The sequence below is a fragment of the Lynx canadensis genome, chromosome C1 (assembly GCF_007474595.2).
Source record: "Lynx canadensis isolate LIC74 chromosome C1, mLynCan4.pri.v2, whole genome shotgun sequence".
Taxonomy (NCBI): domain Eukaryota; kingdom Metazoa; phylum Chordata; class Mammalia; order Carnivora; family Felidae; genus Lynx; species Lynx canadensis.
In genome coordinates this window covers 187,023,024-187,040,113 of record NC_044310.1, presented here as the reverse complement: position 1 = coordinate 187,040,113, position 17,090 = coordinate 187,023,024, and the positions used below count along the sequence as shown (strand labels likewise).

General features: G+C 41.2%; 1 protein-coding gene across 1 annotated transcript in view; it reads left to right on the top strand.

Annotated features, from left to right (window-relative positions):
• The first annotated feature begins 2,724 nt into the window (after nucleotides 1-2,724).
• FLACC1 (flagellum associated containing coiled-coil domains 1) overlaps nucleotides 2,725-17,090 on the top strand; it is a 44,238-nt gene continuing 29,872 nt past the window's right edge. Inside the window, exons 1-3 of the mRNA XM_030326178.1 lie at nucleotides 2,725-3,191; nucleotides 10,799-10,937; nucleotides 13,337-13,411. Of these exons, the coding sequence (XP_030182038.1) occupies nucleotides 10,825-10,937; nucleotides 13,337-13,411 (188 nt within the window). The 5' untranslated portion in view covers nucleotides 2,725-3,191; nucleotides 10,799-10,824. The remainder of the gene's footprint in view (nucleotides 3,192-10,798; nucleotides 10,938-13,336; nucleotides 13,412-17,090) is intronic.

The following is a 17,090-nucleotide window of genomic DNA, read 5'->3' as shown; positions in this document are numbered from 1 at the left end:
ACCCTAAAATGAGATCTTGATAGACAAGAAATTATCAAAGGAAATTGAGCAACTTGGAGATAATGATAAGCTTCCTAAAAGAACACTGACTTTTCCACACTGGGAGTATTCTCAGAAAGCCACAAATAGGGCTACCCAAATGGAAAGCCTCTAAGTACACACTGGCTGATCACTTTTGTCACTTCATTAGGGCTACAGCATCACACAAGGCCCGTTTCCCAACCCAGTGTGCAAGCTAATTTTGATGATATACTTGGATTCTTAAGTCACAGTTTCTCTCATTCATTTATTCAACGTCTACTTTCTTATACTGTTGATATTCTGGCCTCCTACACCTCCATTCCAAATAATAAGGAGCATTGCTTGGGGAAAGTTACTGAGAATGTTCTTAGCATCAGTCCCCTTCCTGGGTCTTTGGAAAGAGACTTTTTTGCAATGCCACAGTTTCCCTAAATTAAGTCAAAGAAAAGAGCAGTTAACACTTAGTCCCTAAAAGCCTTCATTTCCTTCCCTTCTGCTATTTTGAATCTGACAAAATTGTACTCATGTCTAAAGAGAAGAAAGGAGGAAACAAAAATCCTAAAGTAGTGGTAATTAGTGCTAAGCCTTGGCCTAGTCAAGTGACTTCCTTCTGTGCCTGCTTCCTTTGTATCTTTGCTGTTAGCCACTCTCTACACAAGACCCAAATCCTGCTTTTTTTTTTATTGTAGGAAAGCATTTGAATATAAAATTTCACACAAACAGACTTGAAGTAAATCCAGTCTCTAGATGGAGATGGATTTGACCAGATGAGTCAAATCTACTCATTGTTATCTTTGTAACTTCTTTCCCTCCCTCTTTGTTTTTGAAGTTTGTCTCCATCTAGTCTGCCCATGGTGCTTGACACACTGAGATTGGCATGATAGAAAGATGAAAAATGCCCAATTCTCCAATGACATTGCTGAGTATGCATCAATTTGGTAGCACTACTTACACACTTCATGTTTCATGAAACTAATGAACCTTTTTCTTTCATTCAAATGATGGTTATACACATTTGAACTCTAACTTAGCTTTAAGAAATACTGTCGTAAGTGTTGGTGATATTTCTCAGGGCTCTGTTGTAGAACCTATTCTCTTCTTACACCCTTTACCTGTGTGATCTCATCCATCCCTTTCCTTTAAATCTACCCCGAAGACTCCTAAAGTGTTTCTGGCCCAGACTCTTCTTTTGAACTCCCAAATCATGGAACAAACTCTGTAATGGACATCACCACTTGAGTTTCTCCCTGGCACCTCAAACTCAACATATCCAAGCCCAAAGTCATGATCTGTTCCCTTGAGCCTGTTTATCCCCGAGACTTTCTCATCTCAATAAACTGGCACTGCCATCTACTCAATTGCTTGAGCTAAAAACCCATGAACCATCATTGCCTCCTCCTTTTTCCTGTGACATTTGATCAATCACCAAGTCTTACTTCTCCTCCCTTCTCCATCCCTACTGCAGCTCCCTCAGCCAAAGCCACCATTGTTCTCATTTGACCACTGCCACAGACTCCTAACTGGTTTCCCTGCCTCCTGACTTGGCCTCTCCAATTGTTTCTCAACATTGCAGTCAAATTGATCTTTCTAATATGCAACACTAATCAAATCCCTTCTGTGACTAAAATTGTTGTCTGACTCATTAGAAGTCCCTGCTGTACACTTCCACTGCATCTGGTGAGGCCCTTAAGTTTCATTGTGCTTTTATTGAATTTATTATCTGCTTTCCCATTAGTCTCTAAGCTCTGTGGGCACACAAACTGAATATATCCCCACACCTTACAACAGTACCTGGCACACAGTAGATAATAAATGTGAAGTCAAATGAATGGATGAATGTATAACAATGTTTTGTAAACTATGGGTTGTGACCTAACAGTGGATCATGAAATCAATCAAATGGATTTATAATGAGCTTTCATTTTAAATTGAAGAAAAAAATAGATGAGAATAGCATGTAATAAAGGTACTATTTCATGCAACTTTTTATCATAAAATGTAAAATATATTTCTTATAGTGAATTGCAGTAGAATAAAAATGAAAGCCCCTGGTCTATCATAAGCAGGCATATTTCTTTCTTATAATGAGAAAAAGCAGCTTTTCTGCTTAGGAAAACTTAAGGGGGAAAAATTTCGAACTCCTTGGCAACTGAAAAGGATTCCTGCCCTAGGGGATTTATACTTTCACAGATTTCAAAGCCTGAAATTCAAAAAAGAAACTGCCTACTTCAGAGTTTTAGGTTTCTGTAAGCAAATGACAGAAGAACATAAAACCCTCCTCCTGTCTGGCAACTACTGCCATAGGCCAATTAAGTTTAGGAGTGCAGTTTAATTCTATTTCCTCTGAAAGTATATCTTTTTTTTTTTAATAGGTTAAGCGTCCTACTTTTTTTTCTTTTTCTTTTTTTAACGTATTGAGAAACAGAGAGGGACAGAGCATGAGCATGGGAGGGGCAGAGAGAAGGTGAGACACAGAATCTGAAGCAGGCTCCACGCTCTGAGCTGTCAGCATATATCCCGACATGGGGCTTGAACTCACAAACTGCGAGATCATGACCTGAGCCTAAGTCAGACGCTTAACCGACTGAGCCACCCAGGTGCCCCCCTCTGAAAGTATATCTGAAGCATATTTTGTCTTGTGTCTTAGAGAATTTGTTAGCTGGCTGCTTCTCCAGCCTTCTTTTTAAGAGCTGAGTGCTTGAGCCAATGAGGTGCTGCCATTCTGTTTCCATAGCAATAAAAGAAACAAACCTTCACCTGCCATCTCCCAAGGACAAATCTCACAACTCAAGGCCCAAGTCAAGAGAGTCTGAATGAAAGGTTGACTTTCTCCTCTAGTTTGACTTTCATGGCAATACTGAAAGATTCAAACCGGACTGTCTTTAGAAAGAAAATTTGTGCTGACGCCCGTTCAGCCTTTGTAAAAGCCTTTGACTGAATTCACTGCAAGTCTGTCTGTCTGCCCTACACGTACTGCGGATTTTCTGTTTCGGCATTTCAGTCACTTGGAACAACCAAAGTCTCAAGTTCTGGAACTTCTGGATTTCATCTAAAATGAATGCTAATTTTATGTCGATGAGAAACAGTTTCTCTATAAAATTGTGATGTCTTTAAGACTCTTGACTTGGAAAAGGACCACATGGGAGAAACAAATCTTTGAGAAGTTCCAGGTAAGCTCTTTGGAAAAGTCGTTTTATATACTTTCTGTGTCTGGTTATTAGCACTAACCAGTGACCTTTCTGAAAGCTCAGCTGGCTCACTGGTGACTACAGTATCACCAATTGACACATTCAGTCCCCTGAGCCTTGGGTAAAATCATCAAGGAGAAATACAGGAAAGGAAAAGAATAGGGAGAAAGAATCCTACATCACACATGGGTGTGCCTGCATAGATACACACACACACACACACACACACACACACACACACACACCCCTCTATAGTCTTAAAACCTTACAACGCAACATCAAGCCACTTGTGGATACAGTAGATCTACGTATGCTGATACGGAAATAGCTACTAGATATCCTGTTATGTAAAAAGAGCAAATACATGGTGTAGTATATAAAGTATACCTCTGATTTATGTAAAATTTTTTTGAGATTTTATGTATAATATATTTATGTACATATATATTCATATTCATAGAACTTTTCTGGAAGTATACGCCTCAAAAAAGCCTGTTAACAGTGGTTTCCTCGTGGGAGAGTACTGGAAGTAGAGGGCTGATGTTTAGCTGGTATGTAGTCATTGAAATATTAAAATACTGCCATACTGGATATATATACAGTTGAGCCTTGAACAATGCCAGGGGATAGGGGCACTGACCCCCATGCAGTCAAAAATCCTGGTATAACTTTTGATTCCTCAAAAACATTACTAACAGCCTACTGTTGACCAGAAGCTTTACCCATAACATACGGTCAATTAAGATATATTTTTATCTTGTATGTATTATATACTGTAGTCTTACTTTAATACCTAACTTTCTCTTAATTTGTTTTGGTATCCTAGGCTACATGGTTCAGCTGCAAGTTTTTTCAAATTGTCACAAATCTCCAAAAGATTTTCCAATATATTTATTGGAAAAAATCAGCGTATAAGTGGACCTGCACAGTTCAAACTGTTTTTATTCAAGGATCAACTATATACATTTTCCAAGCCATTCAAATGTCCTCCTTGCCACCTTGGTTGCTCCAGCTCCTCCTCTGGTACCCCCAGACCTCCTCATGATTAGGCAACCAAAGGTTAATGCCTGGCACAAGGGTAGGAGTGGAGTGCTGCAGGACCCTGTTCCAGCCCTATAGCCATGCCTTTTTTGATTGTTCAATAGCCATGTCTATACTAGTTGTTAAATATTTTGAATATTTATCCCTATAAGTGTTTGGAAGGAGAGGCCTGTACTTTTTAAAAGCAAAAGAATATACACCAAGGCATTGTTTACGATAGAAAAAAAAAGGCAACACCCAAATGTTCATCAATACAAAACTGGCTAAAAATATAAATGGATATGTTTGTAGGATAGAAATTCACACAACCATAATGATATAGAAATACATCTTAGACTTGTTTTATAGATTTGCCTTAAGTATAATTTGAATTATGGATTTGTTTTAAATTTATTTAAAAATAATATGTTATTAGAGGAATGGACTGAGTATAAATGAGTGAGATTAGCCATAAATTGCTAATTTATGATGGATGATGGGTGAGTTCATTATACTGTTTTCTCTACTTTTGTGCATTTAAAAAATTTCTCCACAGTAAACTTCAGTTTAAAAAAATGACAATACATCAGGGTGCCTGTGTGACTCAATCAGTTAAGAGTCCAACTCTTGGTTTTGGCTCAGGTCATGATCTCACAGTTTGTGAGTTCAAGCTCCCCACCAGGCTCTGTGCTAGCAGTGTGGAGCCTGCTTGAGATTCTCTCTCTTTTTTTTTTTTTTTCTCTCTCTCTCTCCCTCCCCTGCTTTCTCTCTCTCACACACAAAAATAAACATTTTTTTAAATCTATAAAAAAAGATATCTCTACAGTTATTGACATTAAAAGAAGTTCATGCATATATAGAATGCATGTATAGTTTTTCCCATTATTTAAGTCTGTTTCTTTAGTCTAGAGAGAATTCTAGAAGTTATTAACCAAAATATTTTCAGTGGTCATCTCTAGGTGTTAGTACTTCAGATAATTTTTGCTCCCTTAGGCTTTCCTGTATTATGATTTTCTTTACAGTAAGCCCATTTCAATTTAACACACACACACAAATAAACCTATTATCTCCAAATATTAGGGATAAAAGCTTCAGTATACAAAAAATCACTAGGGTTTATAATATTCCTAAACTCAGTTACCAGGTTTTGAGAACCTAATGTGTACGAGGCAGTGTGCCAAGAGCTTTTCTGACATGGCCTCATTTCTTGTGCATGACAGCCCAGTGAGGCATGAACTTCCATGTCCCCATTTTGCAAATGAGACTGAGACTCAGAAAAGTAAAAGTAAATGTCTTGAGGTCCCACAAGCAGTGGAGCAGAGGAGCTGTTATGCAAAATCATGCCCACCTGACTCAAAAACACAAGGAAAATTTTAGTAAAGGATGTTGAGGGGGGCGCTTGGGTGGCTCAGTTGGTTAAGCATCCAACTCTTGATTTTGGCTCAGGTCAGGATCTCACGGTTTGTGAATTCAAGCCCCATGTCGGAGCCTGTTTGGAATTCTTTCTCTCCCTCTTTCCTTCCCCCATTTGCTCTCTCTCTCTCTCTCTCAAAATGAATAAACTTTAAAATAAAAAACAAATTAACAAAATTGGGAAGGGAGAAAAAAACATAATCCTGATATTCTAGCCCAATTTTCACTTTTTATTATTTTCTAGCTTTTGTACATATAGGTACATACTTGTATGTAATTGTATCCATTGCATATATACCACTTAATATCTTTGTTCTTAAGCATTTCTTCACGTTCTCACAGGCTTTAATCAGTTAAAATCTGTGTAAAACTCCATTACTCTTCAATAATTTACCAATCATTTTGTTTTTTTAATTCTAATTTTTAATATTATCCATAACATTGTAAAAGTGATTACATTTTTGCAGTTTATCTGTGGATCTCCTTTCTCCTTGTTGACTCGGTCCCTGTGGTTACAGCCACTCAGTTTATTAGGCAACAAATATTTATCAAGTACCCATTGTGGACAAGTCACTTTGCCAGGCTCCATGGGGACACAGAGAATGACATAGTGGAGTCCTGCCCTTCAAGAACCATACAGTCCGGTTGGGCAGGAAAGAAATTGAATAAAGAAGGCAGTTGCTGGGAGCTGGCCTCCTCAGACTCTCACTTCCTGTGCCAGGAACTCCCGCTAAGTCCTCCAAGTTCACGATTGGCCCCTGTCCTCGCAGAAAGCAGATACAAGGTCCAAAGCACCTCTTGCTCTCGCTGCATCCTCCTTTCAGACTCTGCCCTGAATCCTAGCCCCTGTGGCATCATCTTCTTGGCTAGGGCGCTCCACCCCAACTGCTTCCCTGACCCTGTCTCCCTGAGATCTCCTGACTAGGTCCCCATGCACAGCAGAATGCAAACAGTTACATATGGTAGCCTTGTCATCTGGTCTTTAGGCCTTCACTGTTTACCCAGTCTCTTGGCCTCCTTTCTAGGAGGCCTCCTTTCTAGCCCTGACCTTAGTGCCACCAAGCACCAGGACCCAGTCCGTCCTGTACCTGCCTCCACCTGCACATCCTGTCTTTCTTCCAAGGCGAAGTCTCTGCACAGCTCACTCAGCTCCCTTTCTTTTTTTTTTTAACTTGTTTTATTTTTTATTTTTTTTAAATTTACACCCAAATTAGTTAGCATATAGTGCAACAATGATTTCAGGAGTAGATACCTTAGTCCCCCTTACCCATTTAGCCCACTTCCCCTCCCACAACCCCTCCAGTAACCCTCAGTTTGTTCTCCATATGTATGAGTCTCTTATGTTTTGTACCCCTCCCTGTTTTTATATTATTTTTGTTTCCCTTCCCTTATGTTCATCTGTTGAGTGAAGTCATATGATTTTTGTCTTTCTCTGACTGACTAATTTCACTTAGTGTAATATCCTCCAGTTCCATCCACGTAGTTGCAAATGGCAAGATTTCATTCTTTTTGATTGCCGAGTAATATTCCATTGCATATATATACCACATCTTCTTTATCCATTCATCCCTCAATGGACATTTGGGCTCTTTCCATACTTTGGCTATTGTTGATAGTGCTGCTATAAACATGGGGGTGCATTTGTCCCTTCAAAACAGCACACCTGTATCCCTTGGATAAATGCCTAGTAGTGCAATTGCTGGGTCACAGGGGAGTTCTATTTTTAGTTTTTTGAGGAACCTCCATACTGTTTTCCGGAGTGGCTGCACCAGCTTACATACCCAACTTAGCTCCCTTTCTGATGGCTACCCTCCTGACCACAAGTTCCCTAAGGGCACAGTACAAGTGTTACATATTCCCCAGCATCTAGCGCAGTGCTCACAGCAAGAGTCTGTAAGTATTTTTGTTGTTAAATAAGCATTTACAGGTGGCCCAGGAATCACTTCATCTCTTTGAGTTTCAATTTCCTCATCTGTATAATGGACTCAAGTTATGATTCCCTTTAGCTCTAAAATCATTAGGCCATATAACCGGGTTTCTCAAGTATCAGTCATGTTACAGAAAAACATTTGTTTCATTTTTCAGTTGATTCTTAAGCAAATTTATTCTAGTATACTATTGGAAACCAGTCACTGACTTGGAAATTTGAGTGAACTCTGCTATCATTGTAATCCTTCCATTGGTCTCTTGGTTCTCCTAACATTTTTTGTCATTGGCTTTTATTTTTTATCAAATAATCCACTGATAACATTTAAAATTTAAATTGTGTTCCAAGTTTATTAATGAAAAGTTAGAGTTTCTGCCACCACCCCCCTGCCCCTCACTTCTCAGTTCTACTCTTCATCACGCTCCTTAGTGGCAACTATTTTCAGCTCTTGTAACTATTTCTTTTGGAATTTAATGTCTGAATAATTGCCTTCACCCCATTTGTTAATTTTTCAGCTTTAGACATTGTCTGTTGACTTCCAGGTGTGGTAGATGAGGTTTTAGCACTTATATATCCTTCCTCCATTCCCTCCTCTGCTCTTCCAATTTAGTCACAATTAACTTTTTTAAAAGTAATTATCAAGTGTTTATATTAATATATATGAGAGTGTACCTTACTATAACTATGTTTACTTTCTCACATAATATTTTTTTAACCCAGAGTCATTATATAATTTTTATTTTCTTAGGCTTCTTTGTTTCTTCTTTTTTTTTTTTTTTAATGTTCATTTATTTATTTTGAGAGAGCGGGTGAGAACATGAGCAGGGGAGGGGCAGAGGGAGTGGGAGACAGAGAATCCCAAGCAGGCTCCATTCTGAGTGCAGAGCCTGACTCCAGGCTCAATCTCACAAACTGTGAGATCATGACCTGAGCTGAAATCAAGAGTTGAACACTTAACTGACTGAGCCACCCAGGCACCCCAGGTTTCTATGTTTCTATTGGTAATATCACCTCAATTGCTCTGTTTCCTATTACAACTGCTCTGTAACAAATTTAGTGGCTTAAAACAATAGCAATTTATTCTCTTACTAGTTCTGAAGTGAGATGTCTGAAATAGCTCTTACTGGGATAAAATCAAGGTGTTGGAAAGACTTGGTTCCTTCTGGAGGCTCTAGTAGAGAATCATTTCCTTGCCTTTTCCAGCTTCTAGAGGTGCCCACATTCCTTGACTTGTGGCCTTTCCACGACCACTCCTACCTCCTTTTCCACCATCATATTCTCTTCTCTGACTCTTACCCTCCCTTTTATAAGGTTTATGATTACCTTGGGCCCACATAGATAATCTGGGATAATCTCCCTTCTCAAAACCATTAACTTAATCACAGCTGCAAGTCCTCTTATTGCACATATTTATAGGTTCCAGGGATGGGGGCACGGACATGTCTGGGAGGAGGGTGCATTATCTGCCTACTACGTGCTCCAACAGATCTGCCAGAGGTCTGTCAGTGTTATCCAGTAATCCATCAGTTCCATGTCCTGAGTCTTTGGGGGCCTTCACTGTGGGAATTGGCCCCTTCTGGTTCATACCCATTTTGCAGGTGTGTAGGCTGCATCTTCCTATGGTGTGCTGATAGGGGGAGTTAGTGTGTCAAACTTGCATGGACAGCCCTTGTGCAATTCCATCTCCTTTCCCACTCTCCCTGTTCTTGTCAAATTAAACCTCTTTTAATCCTTGAATTAGGAAAAAAGCCAGTCCTTCCTCCTGTGTGTCTCCTTTGCTCTCTCATGACTACCATACTCATAACACTTGTGACACCAGATGTGTGTGGGCTTTCCCCCCACCAAGCAATTCTCTGTAACACCAACTGGGTATCCTACAATTTACCTCAATTCTGACCCCCTCTAACTGGAGATAGCACCAGATACCACAGGTAAGTACTCAGTCCCACATGACTGCACTCACCACCCCCACCAGAGATGCCAATCGCAAATTCAGGTTGTCATCTGTGTGTCTGACCCATAAGCTAGAAATCAGAGGTTTCTGTGACCCTTCCTTGGGTTAATTAACTTACCAGAACAGCTCACAGAACTCAGGAAAACAGTTACTTGCATTTACCAGTTTATTAAAAGCTATGATAAAGGATACAGATGAGCAGCCAGATGAAGCAATACATATGGTGAGGTCTGGGAGGGTCCTGAGCATAGGAGCTTCTGTCCTCATGGAGTCAGGGTGTGTCATCCCCCTGAGTGTGGATGTCTTTGCCAACCCCAAATTCACTGAATCCCATACTGCTGGGAGTTTTATGGAGGCTTCCTCATGGTATGATCAGTTATTAACTCCATTTCCAGCCCCTCTCCCCTCCTGGGAAGATAGGGGCAGGGGCTGAGGCTGATATCTCCAAGTTTTTAAACATGTCTTGGTTTTTCTGGTGACCAGCCTCCATCCCAGAGCCCACCCACAGTTGCCTCATTAGAACAGCAGATGTTCCTAGTGCTCTTATCACTTAGGGATTCACAAGGTTTTCAGGAGCCCTGTATCAGGAACTGGGGGCAGAGACCAATATATTTTTTCTACTCTCACAATCTTGTACTATCATTTTTGTGGGGTTCTGGAAAATAAAATAAACAAATGTGGTCAAGTTTCCATGTTTATCTGATAGTTGTCTTTCACGCAGACCTTTGTAATAGGGATTTTTTGGTTTTGTTTTCATGGAGCTAAGAAGGAAGGATTTTGATCTATAATTCGGGCAGGTGAACAGGGATGAGAAATTGAGACATTCACTTGCGCTGTAATTTGAGTAACAGAGTTAATTTTTCAGGAAGTTCTGTGCAAGATCTACTGTAGGGATTTCTCCTCATTTCAGTGAGAGCTAATGTGGCCTGATGGAAGAAGGGCCTAGGAGATTTTTGCTACCCCTGTGATCATTCTGAACCTCAGTATCCTCATCTGTAAAATTGAGATAACAATAATTGATCACTTATTGTGTGCTTGGATCACAGTATGCACTCAATGGTGACAAATTTTAAATCGCTTTCAAGTCAAGTCCAGTGGGTGCCAAGGAGTGAGATGTTATTCCATAGTCAAGACCCTGCACCAGATCAACAGCTCCCAGAATTTACCATGTGTGCTTTGGGCTTTTGCTGGGTCCTTCCTAATTTGTCTCTTAAGTATCATTGCTTTGACTCTGAATGGTGTAACTCTCTGAAGTTACTTTCCCACTTCAACCAGGACCTCCTGATCTAGCAGCTCCTGCCATGTACCCCAACCCTCTCATCTACTGTACCTGCTGGGACCCTTGGAACTTGGGACCACAGAAGCTAATCAAGACCCCTCAGCCACCAAGCAAGACCTCCACAGGGAAGCCCAAGTAAGGATTATGTGGATGGAGTAGAACAAGGGCCCTTGAATTCCATTTGCAGCCTTCTTTCTCTTCAATATATCCAAATAATCAACTAGGCAACAAAATACCAAGAAGGCCAGAAAGCCTAGCTTTACACAGCTTTCCCAGCCAGCCTGTTGGCAGCACATTGCTCTTGCCAGTCCTGCTTAGACTCAGTGTCATTTTATTTTTTTTTTATTTTATTTTTTTTTTATTTTTTTTTTATTTTTTTTACATTGATTAATGGATTTTATTTTATTTTTTTTATATATATGAAATTTATTGACAAATTGGTTTCCATACAACACCCAGTGCTCATCCCAAAAGGTGCCCTCCTCAATACCCATCACCCACCCTCCCCTCCCTCCCACCCCCCATCAACCCTCAGTTTGTTCTCAGTTTTTAACAGTCTCTTATGCTTTGGCTCTCTCCCACTCTAACCTCTTTTTTTTTTTTTTTTCCCTTCCCCTCCCCCATGGGTTCCTGTTAAGTTTCTCAGGATCCACATAAGAGTGAAACCATATGGTATCTGTCTTTCTCTGTATGGCTTATTTCACTTAGCATTACACTCTCCAGTTCCATCCACGTTGCTACAAAAGGCCATATTTCATTTTTTCTCATTGCCACATAGTATTCCATTGTGTATATATACCACAATTTCTTTATCCATTCATCAGTTGATGGCCATTTAGGCTCTTTCCATCATTTGGCTATTGTTGAGAGTGCTGCTATGAACATTGGGGTACAAGTGCCCCTATGCATCAGTACTCCTGTATCCCTTGGATAAATTCCTAGCAGTGCTATTGCTGGGTCATAGGGTAGGTCTATTTTTAATTTTCTGAGGAGCCTCCACACTGCTTTCCAGAGTGGCTGCACCAATTTGCATTCCCACCAACAGTGCAAGAGGGTTCCCGTTTCTCCACATCCTCTCCAGCATCTATAGTCTCCTGATTTGTTCATTTTGGCCACTCTGACTGGCGTGAGGTGATACCTGAGTGTGGTTTTGATTTGTATTTCCCTGATAAGGAGCGACGCTGAACATCTTTTCATGTGCCTGTTGGCCATCTGGATGTCTTCTTTAGAGAAGTGTCTATTCATGTTTTCTGCCCATTTCTTCACTGGGTTATTTGTTTTTCGGGTGTGGAGTTTGGTGAGCTCTTTATAGATTTTAGATACTAGCCCTTTGTCTGATATGTCATTTGCAAATATCTTTTCCCATTCCGTTGGTTGCCTTTTAGTTTTGTTGGTTGTTTCCTTTGCTGTGCAGAAGCTTTTTATCTTCATAAGGTCCCAGTAATTCACTTTTGCTTTTAATTCCCTTGCCTTTGGGGATGTGTCGAGTAAGAGATTGCTACGGCTGAGGTCAGAGAGGTCTTTTCCTGCTTTCTCCTCTAAGGTTCTGATGGTTTCCTGTCTCACATTTAGGTCCTTTATCCATTTTGAGTTATTTTTGTAAATGGTGTGAGAAAGTGGTCTAGTTTCAACCTTCTGCATGTTGCTGTCCAGTTCTCCCAGCACCATTTGTTAAAGAGGCTGTCTTTTTTCCATTGGATGTTCTTTCCTGCTTTGTCAAAGATGAGTTGGCCATACGTTTGTGGGTCTAGTTCTGGGGTTTCTATTCTCTTCCATTGGTCTGTGTGTCTGTTTTTGTGCCAATACCATGCTGTCTTGATGATGACAGCTTTGTAGTAGAGGCTAAAGTCTGGGATTGTGATGCCTCCTGCTTTGGTCTTCTTCTTCAAAATTCCTTTGGCTATTCGGGGCCTTTTGTGGTTCCATATGAATTTTAGGATTGCTTGTTCTAATTTCGGACTCAGTGTCATTTTAAATGAGGAAGTCTCAGGGGTGCCTGGGTGGCTCACTTGTTTAAGCATCCGACTCTTGATTTTGGCTCAGGTCATGGTCTCACAGTTTGTGGGTTTGAGCCCCACATTGGACTCTGTGCTGACAGTATGGAGACTGCTTGGAATTCTCTCTCTCTCTCCATCTCTCTCTGCCCCTTCCTGCACCTCTCGAAAGAAAGAAAGAAAGAAAGAAAGAAAGAAAGAAAGAAAGAAAGAAAGAATAAAAATAAATGAGAATATCTCAGAGTTTGTGCAGCAGGGAAAGGTCAGCTTCCAAAGAAAGGACCTGATAGCCCCCCTCGGGAGAAAAAGAGCTTTGGGCTCTGGGGGACAAGCTGCCAACCCAGGGTCCCCTGGGAAATGAACCTTCTCAAGTCTTCTTCTAGAGACTCCCCAAGACCTTCCTGACTTTAAAGATTTCAGCAGTCAGAGCATGTATTCCCATTTTGGGGTCATGATGGGCATCTACCTAATCTGGGAATGCTAAAACAGGTTTCTGAATTTCTAATTTTCTCTTTTTTGTTATCTATTTTGCATTTTCAGGCTAACTCCTCTTCCTTCAGCTGCAAAAAAACAAAATTGTGTCCAACCCACAGCAAAACCTGTTGTTGCCCCAAAGTAAGTATTTTTATGTTCATGGGGAAGGAATTACCAGAACCTACAATGATTTCCCCCAAACCTCAGATCCTGCATGCAAATTGTGTGGTGCTCTGCACCCACTTTCAAAGTCACAACAAACAAGCTCTCAATTAGGGGTGCCCCTGACAGCCACTATTTCCTGCCCTAAAAGGGAACAATACATGATGCATGTCATAGGCAAAGAGCCTTGGGGAAACTCCCAGGCATTTATGGTGGTGGCTTACCTTTTTACTGATTACTGTTCTATGTCTAAGGTTTTTGGTAGATGGCAGCTCTATTTTTATTCATAAATTAAATTTTTATCCATATTTTGTTAAGCTTAGAAGTATAACTTAGTCTAGGCATGTATCTGTGTATTCAATTTATTTGGAAAATATTTATTGAGCCCCTACTATTTGTTTGGCATTATTTCAGGTGCCAGGAGACAGCAGTGAACATAGAAGAGTCCCTGCTCCAGAGCTTACATTCTAGGGGGGAAATGACCATAAAGAAGTTAATACATCCCAGTGCATCCCAGTGCTATGTAGAATATAACACAGGCAAAGGGAGGAGGGGATAGTGAAGGCAGGGTTGTTATTTTCTATGGGTATTTCAGGGAAAATCCTTATGTAAAGGGGGCAGCAGGAGACTGCTGATATCTGAGACTAGCACTCCTGGCAGAGGGAACAGCAAATACAAATTCCCCCTGAGTGGGAACCTGCTTGGCACATTTGGTCTTTTCCAGGAAAGCAAAGAGGCCCATGTGGCAGGAGTGGAGGATGTGAGCAGAGAATGGGGAGAGGTGAGGTCAGAGAAGTAGCAGAGATGATGAATGTAGTTGGCAGAATAATGGCCCCCCAAAGATACATCCTAATCCCTGGAAACTATGATTCTGTTCTATTACTCATCAAGGGGGAATTAAGGTTGTAGATAGAATTATGCTTGCTAATCAGGGGACGTTGAGATGGACAGATCATCCTGAATTATTGGATGGGCCCAGTGTAATCACAAAGGTCCTTATTCATGAAAGAAGAGATGTGACAATTGAAGCTGAGTGATACAGTTGTTGGCTTTGATGGAGAAAAAAATGCCGCTACAAACACAGGAAGCTTCTAAGAACAGGAAAGTCAAGAAAACAGATTTGCCTGTGGAGCCTCCAGGAGGAATATCACCCTGCCAACACCTTAATTTTTTATCTCAGTGAGACCCATTCCAGACTTTGACCTCTAGAACTGTAAGATAATGAGTTGGTTTTGTGTTAAGCCACTGAGCTTGTAGTAATTCGTTACAGCAGCAATAGGAAACTCATACAGTAAAGCTTGCTACCAGTATAAGGACTTTGGCTTTTACTTTGAAAGACACAGCCTATAGGGCTGCCATAACAAAACAAACAAACAAACAACAACAACAACAACAACAAAAAAACAGAAAAAAAACACAGACACTGTGGCTTAAGCAACAGAAATTTATTTTCTCACAGTACTAGAGACTAAAATTCAAGACCAAGGTGCCCACAGTGTTGGTTTCCTCTCAGGACTCTCTCCCTCGCTTGCAAATGGCCACCTACTTTCTGCTCCTTCACATGGTCTTTTCTTTGTGTATGCACATCCCTGGTGTCTCTCTGTGTGTCCTATCTCTCTTATAAGTACACCAGTAAGGTTGGATTAGTGCCCACCATAATGGCCTCATTTTAACTTAATCCCCCTGTAAGGCTCTGTCTTCAATACTGTCACATTCTGAGGTACTGGGAGTTAGGGCTTCAACATATAAATGTTGGGGGGACACAATTTAGCCCATAAGAGATGGGAAGCCATCAGAGGGTTCTGAGAAGAGTGACATGATCCAACTTGCACTTGGAAATGACTAATCTTTTTTTTTAATTTTTTAATGTTTATTTATTTATTTTGAGAGAGAGAGAGCATGAGCAGGGGAGGGACAGAGAAAGGAGAGAGAGAGAACCCAAGTAGGTTTCACGCTGTCAGCACAGAGCCCTGTGCTGGGCTCGATCCCACAAACTGTGAGATCATGACCTGAGCCAAAATCAAGAGTCAGATGCTTAACCAACTGAGCCACCTGACCCTGCAAAAGGATGAATCTGGCTACTGCATTGAGAATGGACTACAGTGACCAAGGGTAGAAGCAGAGTCCAGTTAAGATGTAATCGTAAGGACCCAAGCAAGAGAAGATGGTGCTTTGACCTGGTAGAAATAGCAGAGGTGGTGAGGAGTGGTCCCATTGGGGATATATTCTGAAGGTAGAAACCGGTAGGATCTGCTAATGGGTTGGGTGTTAAGTATGAGAACAAAACAAAAGAGGGGTCAAGGATGACTTCAAGATTTGGAGCTGAGCAACAGGAAGGATGGAATTTCCATTTTCTGCGATTGGGGCAGACTATGCAGGGAGGTACACATTTGTCAGGAGCTGAGCATAGGAAGTTCAAGATGCTTCTTACTATCAAGTGGCAATGTCAAGTTAGCAGTTGGATAAGTGGGTCTGAGAGAGAGCTCTGGGCTGCAGATATACATTTGACAGTCGTTGGCATATACATGATACTTAGAGCCCTCAGATCAGATGAGATCTCCAAGACAGGGAGTAGAGCCAGAGGTAGGAAGAGGTGGGAGAACGGAGACCCAGAGCACTCCAATGTTGAGAGGTTGGAGAAACCCCGAAAAGGAGAATGACAGGGAGTGGTCAGTGAGGTAGATGACAAATCATCTACCTGGTATCCTGGAAGGAAAATGACAAAAATGTTCCAAGAAGGAGGATTCTAATTATCTGTGTCAACAACTGCTGATAAGTAATTAGATGAGGGCCAAGAAATACTGTTGAGTTCAAGTGGCCTGTGGGTCATCAGTGACATGAAGAGCATAGTGTCAATGGTAGTGGTGATAAAGCCTGATTGGAGTGGGATCCATTCATAACAAGGGATCTGTTGAATGGCTGTGTAGGTGAAACAGTTCCTTAGTGCCTGCCTTCTGTGTGACAGCACACTGCTGGCATGATCACACCTGTGGGTCTTATCTGACCCATATTAATGGTCAAGCTCAAGGTCTCAGTCTCCCAGTACCTCTTATTGGGAGCAACATCACTCACACCACAGCTCCACTCTGCCCGCCAATTAGCCCCTGCTAACACTGTCCTAGTCTTTTGCAATATGGTGAGGAACACTTTGTGGGTACTTTTATTATTTTTTTTATTTTTATTTTTTTTAATGTTTATTTATTTTTGAGAAAGCGCTAACAGGAAAGGGGCAGAGAGAGAGAGAGAGACAGAGACAGAATCTGAATTAGGCTCCAGGCTCTGAGCTGTTAGCACACAGCCTGATGCAGGGCTTGAACTCACGAACCATGAGATCATGACCTGAGCCAAAGTCGGACGCTCAACCTACTGAGCCACCTGGGGCCCCTACAATTCAAAGACCTGTTCATTGTATTTATAACTTTCCAGTGAGACCCTACTGGGACTCCACATCACCCAGTCTCTATGTCCTATTGAGTCAGCACTGACTGAGGCTGGGAAACGGAGCAGCTGGGATGGCCTCACCATCAGGAAGGGGCTCGGGTAGATACTGATATGACCCACAAATGGGGACGTGAAGAATCTGTTCACCAGCCAACTGTTAACTTGGGCCTCCAGTCACAAACATACGGCCTCTGTAAATTACATCCTTTTTGTGAAT